The sequence below is a fragment of the Nerophis ophidion genome, linkage group LG03 (genome assembly GCF_033978795.1).
Source record: "Nerophis ophidion isolate RoL-2023_Sa linkage group LG03, RoL_Noph_v1.0, whole genome shotgun sequence".
Lineage (NCBI taxonomy): Eukaryota > Metazoa > Chordata > Actinopteri > Syngnathiformes > Syngnathidae > Nerophis > Nerophis ophidion.
The window spans coordinates 60401074-60416435 of NC_084613.1; the positions used below are offsets into that span (position 1 = coordinate 60401074).

The window sequence follows — 15362 nt, forward strand, 5'->3', positions numbered from 1 at the left end:
TGTTTCTTGTGCGGCGATACGCTTGTCTTGCTTGCACACAAGCTGCTGAGTTGTTGCATTCACAGGAGGGTCAACTAGGATGTTGATACATTTGTGTTTGACCTGTTTAAATGTTGGGATAACATAACTGCAGTATGAGCTGGGTTAGAGGCTTTCAGGTTCGGGTTTTTAGTTGGTCAAGAGAGGTGTGCTTTTGGTATAGGTGTGACATTTTAAAGAGGAGAAAGTTTCAGTTTGGTTACACCCGACTTGAATTGTCCCTGTCCTTGCCCTTGTGATTATCATGGATAGTAACTCTGGAGGGCAAAGATGATGAACTTGCAGAAGTCAGCCGTTTCAAAGACAATTGAGGACGTTTAACATTCCCTGGGTGTCTCCCTTTTCCCTCTGTGGGCCTGACGCTTTGACGTGTGTTGAGCCTGATGAGGGTTTTAACTCTGCCAACCTGTCACTCCAGCAGGACTCGCCTTTTCTCTCGACACGCTCCATGATTAACCCCACCAAATTCCGCTTGTCTCTTGTCTCCGTCATCTTTCTCTCCACACTACCGATATATCTGAAACTTTTTTCAGTGATGTACCCCCTGTGAACATATTTTTAGTTCAAGTACCCCCTAAAAAGAGCAAAGCATTTTTGGTTGAAAAAAAGAGATAAAGAAGTAAAATACAGCACTATGTCATCAGTTTCTGATTTTTTAAATTGTATAACCGTGCAAAATATTGCTCATTTGTAGTGGTCTTTCTTGAACTATTTGGAAAAAAAAGATATAAAAATAACTAAAAACTTGTTGAAAAATAAACAAGTGATTCAATTATAAATAAAGATTTCTACACATAGAAGTAATCATCAACTTAAAGTGCCCTCTTTGGGGATTGTAATAGAGATCCATCTGGATTCACTAACTTAATTCTAAACATCCATCCATTTCCTACCGCTTATTCCCTTTTTGGGCTCGCGGGGGGCGCTGGCGCCTATCTCAGCTACAATCAAGTGGAAGGTGGTGTACACCCTGGACAGGTCGCCACCTCCTCGCAGGGCCAACACAGATAGACAGACAACATTCACACTCACATTCAAACACTAGGGCCAATTTAGTGTTGCCAATCAACATTTCTTCACAAAAACAGAAGTCTTTAACATCACTATTTATGGAACATGATGAGGTGGCGACTTGTCCAGGGTGTACCCCGCCTTCCGCCCGATTGTAGCTGAGATAGGCGCCAGCGCCCCCCGCGACCCCGAAAGGGAATAAGCGGTAGAAAATGGATGGATGGATGGGTCCACAAAAAATCTAGCTGTCAACACTGAATATTGCATTGTTGCATTTCTTTTCACAGTTTATGAACTTACATTCATATTTTGTTGAAGGATTATTCAATAAATATATTTATAAAGGATTTTTGAATTGTTGCTAGTTTTAGAATATGTTTTAAAAATCTCACCTACCCCTTGGCATACCTTCAAGTACCCCCAAAGGTACGCGTACCCCCATTTGAGAACCACTGCTCTAACCTAACCGCCCTGTCTTTCTATAAGCCAGTGTTTTTGTGAGGCAAGGCCCATTTATTTCATTTTAAAATCCGAAGGCCCACCACCAGCAGAAAACGTTAAAAAAATGAAACTCCACCGTCTTGTCCTATTTTGAGTTTTTTGGTGTTCTTGTCTTGTGCTGTTATTTTGGTGGCCCTTCCTGTTTTGTTGGTGTTTTCCTGTAGCAGTTTCATGTGTTCCTTTGAGAGATTCCCGCGCACCTGCTTTGTGTTAGCAAGCAAGGCTATTTACGTTCTTGCTATCCTTCTTTGTGTGGACATTGTTGATTTTCATGTCATGTAGGGATGTACTTTGTGGACGCCGTAAGTTTTTGCTGTTGTCCAGCATTCTGTTTCTTTTTATTTTGTAGCCAGTTCACTTTTACTTTCATTTTGAATAGCCATTGCCTTTTCCTTTCCCTTTTGTTCATTTTTGGTTTAGGCATTACATACCTTTTTACCTGCACACTTCCTCCTGATGTGGTCTCCATATCGGGATCACAACAAACCATCCTCGTTTCACCCGACACATGTCAACTTTTACAAAGCAATTAAAGGCCTACTGAAACCCACTACTACCGACCACGCGGTCTGATAGTTTATATATCAATGATGAAATATTAAAATTGCAACACATGCCAATATGGCCTTTTTCGTTTACTAAATTGCAATTTTAAATTTCCCGCGAATTACTTGTTGAAAACGTCGCGGAATGATGACGCGTACGCGTGACGTCACGGACAGTCAGGAAATATTAGCGCTGCACTACTAGCGGCGAAAAGTCGTCTGCTTTAACCCCATAATTACACAGTATTTTGGATGTCTGTGTTGCTGAATCTTTTGCAATTTGTTCATTTAATAATGGTGACTATAAAGAACAATGCTGTTGGTGGAAAGCGGTGGATTGCAGCTGTCTTTAGCACCGAGACACACCCGGTGTTTCTTTGTTTGTTGAGTGGTCAAGCGAACATGTTTTCTCTACGTCAACCAGGATGTTTTTGGATGGGGAAATTGTGATATATATCTTACCGGAGAAATCATTGGATTATTCGCCGTCCTGCAGCAGCTGTTTAAAAGGCAGCTGTGAGCTTGGCTCCTCGGCTTCTCTCTGAGACACTTCGTGTTCACCGCAGCCATCCGACCTCGAGGTATCTCTTTACAACCTTTAAAATCTCACTAAAACACTATTAAAACAATAAGCAGATGAAGGATCTTCCAGAATTATCCTAGTAAATGTGTTTAATTACATCTGAAACGCTCACACTGCCGCCGCCTGGAGCCGTCGCTTTTTTTTTTCTTTCTAGTCCTTCACTATCAATATCCTAATTCACGAATCGTTCATCCTCGCTCAAATTAATGGAGAAATTGTCGCTTTCTCGGTCCGAATTGCTCTTACTGCTGGTGGCTCCCATTATAAACAATGTGAATATGTGTGGAGCCCTGCAACTCGTGACGTCACGCGCACATACTTCCGGTAAAGGCAGGCACTTTTCTATTAGCGACCAAAAGTTGCAAACTTTATCGTCGATGTTCTCTACTAAATCTTTTCAGCAAAAATATGGCAATATTGCGAAATGATCTCAAGTATGACACATAGAATGGACTTGCTATTCCCGTTTAAATAAGAACATCTCATTTCAGTAGGCCTTTAACTACCTGCTGCGACCTACTGACATGGAGTATTACGTGGTTACCCTGCCGAGTTTTACACAGCACAGGCACTAAGCAACGGCACATTATTCGCATTTTATAATTATTGATTTGCAGAAAATATTTTTTGGACCAATTAGGTGAAGTTGCATAACTTCCCACGGCACATCTAACAACATCTCACGGCGCAGCACAGTAGTTGAAAAATACTGCTGTAAGCAGACTATGATCCCTCTCTGGTCTCCCACTTCTTTTCACCTTTTTTTTTTTTTATTCACCAGCACACTCTCTACTTATGGGTTTCATCTTATCTCCTTCAATGCTTCACCATTTTGGTTAAGACACATCTGCTACTCACTCTCCGCACAACTGACTGATCTAAAAAAGTCAACCAAGATTGTTCTGGTTGTGATCATTCTCTGCAGAGCAAAGGGAATCCATCACTAACCTCTTTCTCAGGCTGTTCTCTGCATGTGGGTGTATACAAGGGTGGGCGCGTGACGGATATAAGCAATTGATACGATATATCACACTGCCAAAAATGATCATCTGCAAAAGTGAGGCAGGGTGTACAATTGTGATCTGCTTTGAACCCCAAGCAGATTTTCATATCAAGGTGTTCCACTTCCGCTCACGAAACATCAGACAACAACAAATCCAAGCACTGTGGATTAGATAAAAACTGGCTTCGAGTAAATTAGATAGACTGCTGCTCCAAAACAATCCAATTGGCTCCGTCTGGCAACTGACAGCAGATGTTTTCTCCCTGTACACTTCAAACGCAGACAATTTTGGCTATTAAGTGACTACTAATTAGTTGCACAGCTAAAAATATCCATTGATTATTTCATTATACTTTTACCCCTGATTTCCACTGGATGCGTTACGCCAGCGAAACTTAGCCACCATGGAACACCACCACCATCTGCCGTCCAGCAATCCCTAACGCCGTTCTGTTGCGGCTCAGCCATGCATGGAAATAACGCAGACGTTTATGAAATCTCGCGAAACCGTTCATAATCATGTGGTAAACACTGAAGTAAAACAGTGCGGAACGTCTCAAATTGTGCCGCCCATCAGTACCCACAGGAAGGCGCCTCTGTGAAGGCATTGACTTGACTCGAAAAGACGACAGTTTTACCTTGCAGAATGAAAACTTTATTTTTTGTAGCAAGCGACAACACAGCAGTAACATCATCCTTGGCATGCGTTGCACACACACACACACACACACACACACACACACACACACACATTTAATTTAGCTCCTACCAACCACTCTCCGGACCCCATCGCAGTTGGTTTTTAAATGTCTAAACAACCTCGCGCCAACATATCTCTCCGACCTCCTTTAGCCTTACTGCCCCACCCGATCCCTAAGATCAGCCGATCAGCTGCTACTGACAGTCCCTGACACAAGGCTGAAGCTTAGAGGTGACAGAGCTTTCACCGCTGCTGCTCCGAAGCTCTGGAACGACCTACCTCTGAGTGTTAGACAAGCCTCCTCTCTTCCTGTTTTTAAATCTCTCTTAAAAACATACTTTTATTCCTTGGCTTTTAACACTGAGTGATAGCCATCCTGCAATGGCGCCCCATTATACACCTGCTGTGAACCTGTTTTTATGTTTTATTTATTTATTTTTTATCATGTTCTGTTTGTGTTGTGTTGTGTTGTGTTGTTTGCTCGGTTCTCGTATTATCTTTTAACCTGCCCATTGTACAGCACTTTGGCTACCCCTTGTGGTAAATTTTAAATGTGCTTTATAAATAAAGTTGATTTGATTTGATTTGGTAATTGACACAGACCCCCATTTAGCTGCCCGGGATATGCCTTTACGTGCTTCTTAAATTTTAGACTTCCAGAATCAGCATGTCCTCATCCATTTGTGTCAACGAGGTGAAACTACTTTTGAAAATTTGATTTAATGTCCATCCCCGCCCATTTTGACATGTGTAAAATACGATCTGCATTGAAGATGGACTATTTTATTTTGAAAGTAAACCGGACAATTAATTTTCTGTTTTTGCATGACTATGTGCAGATTTTAGCTGAATTAAGCTGCCTTGTTGCGGCAAGTGGCAAAAATAAAACCCCTGCTTATGTTTAGCGCAGGGATGCGAAACGTCACCGCCATGTCGGAGCCGTTCTGCAGGTGGTGGAAACGGACACATTGACTTGAATAAAAACAATAAGAGTCGGCCACCGCGGTGATGACGTTTCGCAGCCGTTTTGCATCCTGTGGAAATCAAGGGTTAGGTAGGTGCTTTCATGGGTATCGACCGTTTTCATCTGTATTACCAGGTACCGATTCACGTCAAATTACACACTTGGTGGACAAACAAGCACTCAAAGAAAAAAAAAAAAAGCTCAAGCAGTACCCAGCACCCTGAGTGGACTCAGCCAAACTGCCTATCCGGGATGTTACCATTTTCCATGCTAACAAAACAAGTATGACTCACAGAAAACATTTCAGTAAACAGTAATGCTCCACTTTTCAAGATACACTGAACAAAAATACAAACGCAACACTTTTGTTTTTGCTCCCATTTTTCATGAGTTGAACTTCCATCCCATCCATTTTTTACCGCTTGTCCCATTCGGGGTCGCGGGGGGTGCTGGAGCCTATCTCGGCTGCATTCGGGCGGAAAGCCGTTAACACCCTGGACAAGTCGCCACTTCATCACAGGGCCAACACAGGTAGACAGACAACATTCACACCCACATTCACACACTAGGGCCATTTTAGTGTTGCCAATCAACCTATCCCCAGGTGCATGTCTTTGGAGGTGGGAGGAAGCCGGAATACCCGGAGGGAACCCACGCAGTCACGTAGAACATGCAAATTCCACCCAGAAAGATCCCGAGCCCGGGATTGAACCCAGGACTACTCAGGACCTTCGTATTGTGAGGCACCTGCACTAACCCCTCTTCCACTGTGCTGCCTGAGTTGAACTTGAAGATCATAAACTTGTACTATATACACAAAAAAATATTCAGCTCAAGTATTGTCCACAAATCTGTCTAAATCTGTGTTAGTGAGCATTTCTTCTTTTATAAGATAATACATCCCACCTCACAGGTGTGGCATATCAAGATGCTGATCATACAGCATGATACAATAAAAGGCCACTATGAAAAGTGCAGTTTTATCGCACAGCACAAAGCCACAGTCGTCGCTAGTTTTGAGGGAGTGTGCAGTTGGCAAGCTGACTGCAGAAAGGTGCACCAGAGCTGTTGCCCGTGAATTTAATGTTCATTTTTCTACCATAAGCCGTCCCCAAAAGTGTTTCAGAGAATTTGTACTCACAACCGCAGACCATGTGTAACCATACTTTTCTAGGACCTCCACATTTAGCATGTCACGTCCATGACAGCTTCTGCAACAAATGATTTGCATAACCAAAGCATTTATGTGCAAACTATGAGAAACCGTCTCAGGGAAGCTCATCTGCAGGCTTGTCATCCTAATTGGGGTCTCGATCTGACTGTAGTTAGTCGTTGTAACCAACTTGAGTGGGCAAATGCTCACATTCGATGGCTTCGGGCATGTTGGAGAGGTGTTCTCTTCATGGATGAATCCCGGTTTTCACTGGGCAGATGGCAGACAGCGTGTGTGGGGTCGTGTAGGAGAGTGATATGCATTGTGAATCAAATGGCCCATGGTGGGGGGCGGAGTTATGGTATGGGCGTATGTTATGGACAACGAACGCAATTGCATTTTATTGAAAGCACTTTAATGCATAAATGTACTGTGACGAGATCCTGAGGCCCATTGTTGTGCCATTCACCCGAGACTATCACCTCATGTTGCAGCATGACAATGCACGTCCCCATGTTGCAAGGATCTGTACACAATTCCTGGAAGCTGAAAACATCCTAGCTGTTGCATGTACAGCATACTCACCGGTCCATCCATCCATCCATCCATTTTCTACCGCTTATTCCCTTTTGGGGTCGCGGGGGGCGCTGGCGCCTATCTCAGCTACAATCGGGCGGAAGGCGGGGTACACCCTGGACAAGTCGCCACCTCATCACAGGGCCAACACAGATAGACAGACAACATTCACACTCACATTCACACACATAGGCCGATTTAGTGTTGCCAATCAACCTATCCCCAGGTGCATGTCTTTGGAAGTGGGAGGAAGCCGGAGTACCCGGAGGGAACCCACGCATTCACGGGGAGAACATGCAAACTCCACACAGAAAGATCCCGAGCCTGGATTTGAACCCAGGACTGCAGGAACTTCGTATTGTGAGGCATCCGCACTCACCGGTCATATACAAATATATATATATATATATATATATATATATATATATATATATATATATATATATATATATATATATATATATATATATATATATATATATATATATATATATATATACATATATATATATATATATATATATATATATATATGTGTATATCCATCCATCCATTTCTACCGCTTATTCCCCTTTTACAATCGGGCGGAAGGTGGGGTACACCCTGGACAAGTCAGATAGACGGACAACATTCACACTCACATTACACACTAGGGCCAATTCAGTGTTGCCAATCAACCTATCCCCAGGTGCATGTCTTTGGAAGTGGGAGGAAGCCAGCGTACCCGGAGGGAACCCACGCATTCACGGGGAGAACATGCAAACTCCACACAGAAAGATCCCGAGCCTGGGATTGAACCCAGGACTGCAGGACCTTGGCATTGTGAGGCAGACGCACTAACCCCTCTTCCACCGTGAAGCCCCATATATATATATATATATATATATATATATATATATATATATATGTATATATATATATATATATATATATATATATATATATATATATATATATATATATATATATATATATTAAAGGTCTTTGAGTTCAAGTCATGAAAAATGGGAGCAAAAACAAAAATGTTGCGTTTATAGTTTTATTCAGTCATCATCACTTTATTCAGTTTACATGAATACACAGAAGTACTGAACATTTTTGAATACAGGTATCCATTCCCAGTTACCAAACATTAGTATAGCATCAATTTAAACGTGAAAGGTAAGAATCTTTACATTTAGGTACAAGGGATTGTTGCTCTTGTTTAGGTTTGGTTTGCAGCAGTGTCTTGCGAATCAAGCTTCGATAATCAATTTTACTGCAGTGCAAGATTTTTATTCCGAACCATCCACAATGTGCCATCCTTGATCCATCTTGTTTATAACATCCAGCCTATTGAGGGTAACTGTCAGTAGATGAGGGGATGCATTCTGCGAGGTTCATTATGATGCAGACGGTAAACCAGGCCCATGGCTGCCATCTATATCGTCTCCAAAAATTGATTGGTTTGGTCATATTTAGTGCAATGTGTGAATATAAATTTAGTAACTATTGAGCAGACACAGTAGCTAAGATCACCAGGGTTGCTTGAACACGAGGTGTTTCCATGCCAGCTGAAAGACAAAGGTCTTCCAAAGTGTACCCCTGGACATGTCTTGAACACCTCACCGGGAAGTGTTTTTTGAGGCATCCATAACAAATTCCCAATCATGCTGTGAAGAAAGTTAATTGTGGAGCTTGTATCCTTCATTTTATCCTACTAGTACCTCGCCAAATCGAGTGTCTGTTCAAAACACTTAGATTGACCAGTATGTTGAGTACATCATCCTTGGTGTGTCTCTCTCTTTTCACGATGCCAGTCTGGTATAGCAACAGCGTTACTGTCGATCTGTCATCTTTCCAACACTAGTGAACAAGACCCTCAGATTTGTGAACTCCTCCACCTCTTACCAGACACATTGTACCCTTTTTTCCACTCTACACTTTAAAAAAATATCAGCTATTATTTTTTAAGGAATTCAAACTAAACACCCTTGCATGGAACCAGTCATTCTGTTTATTGAAGTAATGGACATGATCTATGACAAACAACAGCTTGGTTAAAGGGGAACATTATCAAAATTTCTGAAGGGTTAAAACCAGTAAAAATCAGTTCCCAGTGGCTTATTTTATTTTTCAAAGTTTTTTCTCAAAATTTTACCCATCACGCAATATCCCGAAAAACGGCTTCAAAGTGCCTGATTTTAACCGTCGTTATATCAACCCGTCCATTATCCTGTGACGTCACAGCATAACCTCACAGAAACAAAAATGGCGATAACACAGAGAGTATAGCGATATTAGCTCGAATTCAGACTCGGATTTCAGCGCCGTAAGCGATTCAACAGAGGACTGCAGGACCTTCGTATAGTGAGGCAGACGCACTAACCCCTCTGCCACTGTGAAGCCTGTTATGTAGAAAAGTTACAATTAAATCAAACTAGCTTCATGGCATGACCTCTTAACCTCATGTGAGTAATTATGATTGACAATACCTATTGACTTCTCGGAGCCCATCTAAATAGCGCTCATGTGATGCAGTCATTAGACTAGGTTACAAACGCAACAGTGGCAAAGTCAAAGGAATTCAGCACACATCTGAAAAAACTAATAATTGACTTGAACAAGTCAGGAATGTCACTTGGAGCCGTTTCAAAGCAGCTTTAGGGCCCAAGAGCAACTGTGCAGACAATTGTTCAGAAGTATAATGTGCATGGCACAGTTTTGTCACTGCCGCAATCAGGAAAAAAATGCAAGCTATCACCTGCTGCTCACAGATAATTGGTCTGGATGATCAAGTGTCAACCGAGAACTACGAAAAAGCAGGTCTGCAATGAATTGGAAGCTGCTGGAACACAGGTGTCAGTGTCGACAGTCAAGCGTGTTTTGCATCACCATAGACTTGCTCCAGAAGCGACACCTTAAGGCTCGTCTAAAGTTTGCTGCTGATCACATGGACAAAGATAAGACCTTCTGGAGGAGAGTTATGTGGTCAGATGAAACAAAAATGTTGTTGTTTAGCCACAATACCCAGAAATATGTTTGGAGGATAAAAGGTGAGGCCTTTAATCCCAGGAAGACCATCCTACCTAATGAATTTGGTGCTTTACAGAGAGTAAATGGGACAATGAAAAAAGAGGATTGCCACCAAATTCTTTAGGAAAACCTAAAATCATCAGCCCGGAGATTGGGTCTTTGATGCAGTTGAGGGTTCCAACAGGACAATGGCCCCAAACACACGTCAAAAGTGGTAAAGGAATGGCTAAATAAGGCTATAATTACTTATACCCCATCGAGAACACGTGGACAATGCTGAAGAAACAAGTCCATGTCGGAAAACCAAAAAATTTAGCTGAACTGCACCAATTTTGTCAAGAGGAGTGGTCAAAAATTCAACCAAAAGCGTGTAGATGGCTACCAAAAGCGCCTTATTGCAGTGAAACTTGCCAATGGACATGTAACCAAATATTAACATTGCTGTATGTATACTTTTGACCCAGCGGATTTGGTCACATTTTCAGTAGACCCATAATAACTTCATAGACGAACCAAACTTCATGAATGTTTTTGTGACACACAAGTATGTGCTCCAATCACTCTATCACAAAAAAATAACAGTTGTAGAAATTATTGGAAACTCGAGACCGCCATGACATTAGCAGTATCTCACTTTGGGGGCTGTATCCTTCCAAGGACCCAGCCCATGGAGTCGATAAAGTGTTTGTCCTGGCGAGAGTCCTCCAGCAGCGGCTGGAGTGATATTAATTGGGACAGTCTACCCTACGGGATACTTCCTGTTTACGTCAGTTGTCCCAGCCCTTACATTTACGTCACATATCTGCTGCTCAGTCGCCCGAGATTTACTAATGACGAATTGAAGAGAAGAATGTCGACTAGTTTTTTGGTGTTCTTTTGGTCTTTTACATTATTCCAGAGGAAGTGGCTAGGAGCTTATGGCACCGCCGGCGTCTGATTTCCTTGATTATGGGAGATGGTTGTCATGGAGATGTGTCACGTGTTCGTCCAAACACGACAAGTTGAGTTTATACCAAAATGGATAAATGGATGATACAGCAGAGGATTGGTAGAATGTCATGTGGTCAGATGAAACCAAAAATGGAACTTTTTGGTATAAACTCAACTCGTCGTGTTTGGAGGAAGAAGAATACTGAGTTGCAGCCCAAGAACACCACACCTACTGTGAAACATGTGGGTGGAAACATCATGCTCTGGGGCTGTTTTCCTGCTAAGGGGACAGGATGATTGATCCGTGTTAAGGATAGAATGAATGGGGCCATGTATCGTGAGATTTTGAGCCAAAACCACCTTCCATCAGTGAGAGCTTTGAATGGTTGACCAAATACTTATTTTCCACCATAATTTACAAATAAATTATTTAAAATTCCTACAACGTGAATTTCTGGATTTTTTTTTCACATTCTGTCTCTCACAGTTGAAGTGTACCTATGATGAAAATTACAGACCTCTGTCATCATTTTAAGTGGGAGAACTTGCACAATCGGTGGCTGACTAAATACTTTTTGCCCCACTGTATATATTGCATATGTATTGTATATGTATACATATATACTGTATTTACATGTCAAATGTTCATTGATATGTATCCTCCCATTTAAAATAAACTAAATCTAAAATGTAAAGTTTCCATTTATGTTGGTGGTATACTAAAGCAAAATTACAAAGTATCTACTGGTCCTTGCCTTCAACTCTTAAAACAAATTGCACAGTGTAATGTGATTTGGCACCCTATATAATATGCCCATATACTGTGACAAGGAAAGTGATACACTCGTATTTAATAAACAGTATGACAGCCACATTGTGCCACAAGGGGTCACCTACATGAGAAATTACAGATGTGTATTGAAGCTGGACAGATGGAGACAATAAGCGGCGGGCTGCCTTATGTTCTCTAGCCTTAAATCAGGATGTTGCACTGCAGCTTGACGTCCTCCTGTTGTCCACATGACAAGATTATTCTCCAGCTAATTAGAGTGCAATCTCTAATTAGCTGTGATACATTGAACACCTGCGTTGTTCATTAATGTGGCTCTTCATATATTAATTTCCATAATACAATTTATAGTGCCACTTTTAAATGGCCTATTCCATACACAAAGATAAATATATGCATATGTGTCTGTCCTCTGCTGCAGGAATATACAATGAAGCATATATACAGTACATCTATCTTGATGAGTCACTGGTGGTCATAATTGTGCAATCTGTCTAATGATATATTTTATTTTCTCTCCTTGGTGTTCAGCCAAAAAATGGATTTTTCACACCTGTGGGGCTGCAGGACCTGATGGTCCAACTCCCACCCAGTGCTCGAACTCCTACAGGATCAGCAAGGTCAATGTGACAGTGGGCACCCGGGGGCCTCTCAAAGGCATTCAAATGTGGCCCGTTCCTGAAACTGGAACCTACAGGTAAGACCCAGTCATTATTTATATCATATTATTTGGGGTTGGGTGATTATCTTTACAAAATCAATTATTTGACCAATGATAGAGCTCCTAATACTATCGTTATGTCATGATAATGCCTGTTGATAACACATTTTAACTGTGTCCCGCAAATTTGACAGCAACAAGCAAACGAACGCTGCATCATCAACGCAATGTAACGTCCTCGCTAGCGGCTAATGTCCCTCCACAGTGCAGCAAAGTCACTTCAAAGTCAGCAATCCTTACCTCTATGGTGAAAAATAAAGTAATTTTCTTATATATACCATAATCACTGGAGGACACAGAGTAGCCACAGCACATGCTACTCTCCACACCGTAGGAGTATATGCTGAGCGCAAAACGCAAGCTATAGTTCTTGAATGTAAACAAAAGGTGGGCGGATATATATTGGTATTTTTTATCTTCAAATAATATTTTGTCTTTTTTATTTTTTATTATTGTTTACAAACTCAGATAATAAGTCCATGGACAAAGGAATGCTTGAAGAACAAAAACCAAATTATTTCAATGAGAAGCAATAGTAGGAAATAATGTAAAAAAAAAAAAAAATTATATTCAGTGATCTTAAAACTTTTACAGTAGGAAGATAATTCATTCGTCGTGGTTTACCTGGCACATGAAAGGTGACTAAGTGGGGTGTGTCCTTTCCACATTAGCCTCCAGACGGCAGTAGAGTGTCGAATATCTTAAAGGCCTACTGAAATGAGATTTTCTTATTTAAATGGGGATATCACAATGTTTGATGATATGACTGAAATAAACTCACTTTATTTCATGTCTAGTACTCCCCCTATAACTACGTGGTATTGGATGCCAAAAACTAGTGTCAAGTATCCAAACAACAATAATAAATGCTTATTACATTTTAACAGAACCATGTTACAGCAGAAAATAACCAGATTATAACAGTTAATTAACTAGCATATCAATAATAGCTTTGAGAAAATAATACGACCGGAAATTACATTATTACTGCAGTGGTTCTCAATTGGGGGTATGCGTACCCCTGGGGGTACTTGAAGGTATGCCAAGGGGTACTTGTAATTTTTTTTTAAATATTATATAAATAGAAACAATTCAAAAATCCTTTATAAATATATTTATTGAATAATACTTCAACAAAATATGAGTGTAAGTTCATAAACTGTGAAAAAAATACAACAATGCCATATTCAGTGTTGACAGCTAGATTTTTTGTGGACATGTTCAATAAATATTGATGTTAAATATTTCTTTTTGTGAAGAAATGTTTAGAATTAAGTTCATGAATCCAGATGGATTTCTATTACAATCCCCAAAGAGGGCACTTTAAGTTGATGATTACTTCTATGTGTAGAAATCTTTATTTATAATTGAATCACTTGTTTATTTTTCAACATGTTTTTAGTTATTTTATATCTTTTTTCCAAATAGTTCAAGGATGTACACTACAGATGAGCAATATTTTGCACTGTTATACAATTTAATAAATCAGAAACTGATGACAAAGTGCTGTATTTTAGTTAATCTCTTTTTTTTTAACCAAAAATGCTTTGGTCTGATTAGGGCGTACTTGAATTAAAAAAATGTTCACAGGGGGTACATCACTAAAAAAAGTTTGAGAACCACTGTATTACTGCATGTGTCAGCAGCCAAATTAGGAGCCTTTATATAAATATTTAGAAATACTTCTCTTTTCACCCATCTATAATATTATGCTATATTAATGAAGATCGAATATGCTTTGACAGCAACTTTTTTATTCACACTAATTTTGGCATTTTTCACCCAGCGGGTTTTTGATTTCATTCCACAAGATTCTGCTCGTGAACAATGACTTTTTGATATAGGGCTATTTAGGGGGTGTGTTTTGAATACCGCGCTCACAACAGACATACAACACACTAACGATGTCTTTCTTTGCTGCACACGCCTACTCCCACCCACTTCTTTCTCTCCTGTGTACATCACCAGGGCATAGGCGCTTCCACACGAGAGCTGATGAGTTAGAATGTACAATATGTAGTATCAGTCACCTTTAACAGAGATCAGTAATCCTCCTGTGGGCTTTTATGAAAATATGACTTGTTTATCTTGAACTTAACTTTGTGGGGGGGGCGGACTTTGCAAGCCTCCCACGCAGCAATGCTAAGGTTTAGATCTTTAAATACCTAACAACATTCTAACACATGTCTCAGAGATGTCAGAAAAAACAGCTTCTATACTTTCAAAGTTCAAAAGGGTGTCCTAAATGCAGCCTGGTTATGTGGAAGAGCCAGTGAATGAAGTTGACAGACGGCCACAGAGATGAATGTGCCCTCTGCATCTCCCAAAAGTCATTAGGCAAACAGCTGAGGTAGCTACCGAGCAACGGGCGGTGTTCTCTCTCCACCAAGCATGACCACAAGGGAAGAGTAATATTGAAGCACTCCCAAAAACCAATCAATGTTGATTTTTTTCTGGCCAGAAAAACTGGGACGGATGAGTGTCCTGTCTGCATTATATTCAATGAATGCGTGCAAAAATGTGTGTGTGTGTGTGTGTGTGTGTGTGTGTGTGTGTGTGTGTGTGTGTGTGTGTGTGTGTGTGTGTGTGTGTGTGCGCGCGTGTGCATGTGCGTGTGTCTACCCTTCTTGAGACATCAACGAGGAAAAGTACCTTCTATATAAGGACCGGTGAACAAGTTAGGACTGAAATCGTGGTCCAATACGGAAAACCATTGCATCTAATAGAGAACCAAATACTAGAGTATGTGAACATTGATCCAAAGTCAGGATTTTTTTTGTTGATTTAATTTGCATACAAAAGTAAACATTGACAGGTGCAATTCATGGTAA

General features: G+C 40.7%; 1 protein-coding gene across 1 annotated transcript in view; it reads left to right on the plus strand.

The window, feature by feature from the left end:
* alk (ALK receptor tyrosine kinase) overlaps nucleotides 1–15362 on the plus strand; it is a 924960-nt gene that overhangs the window by 807245 nt on the left and 102353 nt on the right. Inside the window, exon 12 of the mRNA XM_061895727.1 lies at nucleotides 12342–12507. Within this exon, the coding sequence (XP_061751711.1) occupies nucleotides 12342–12507 (166 nt within the window). The remainder of the gene's footprint in view (nucleotides 1–12341; nucleotides 12508–15362) is intronic.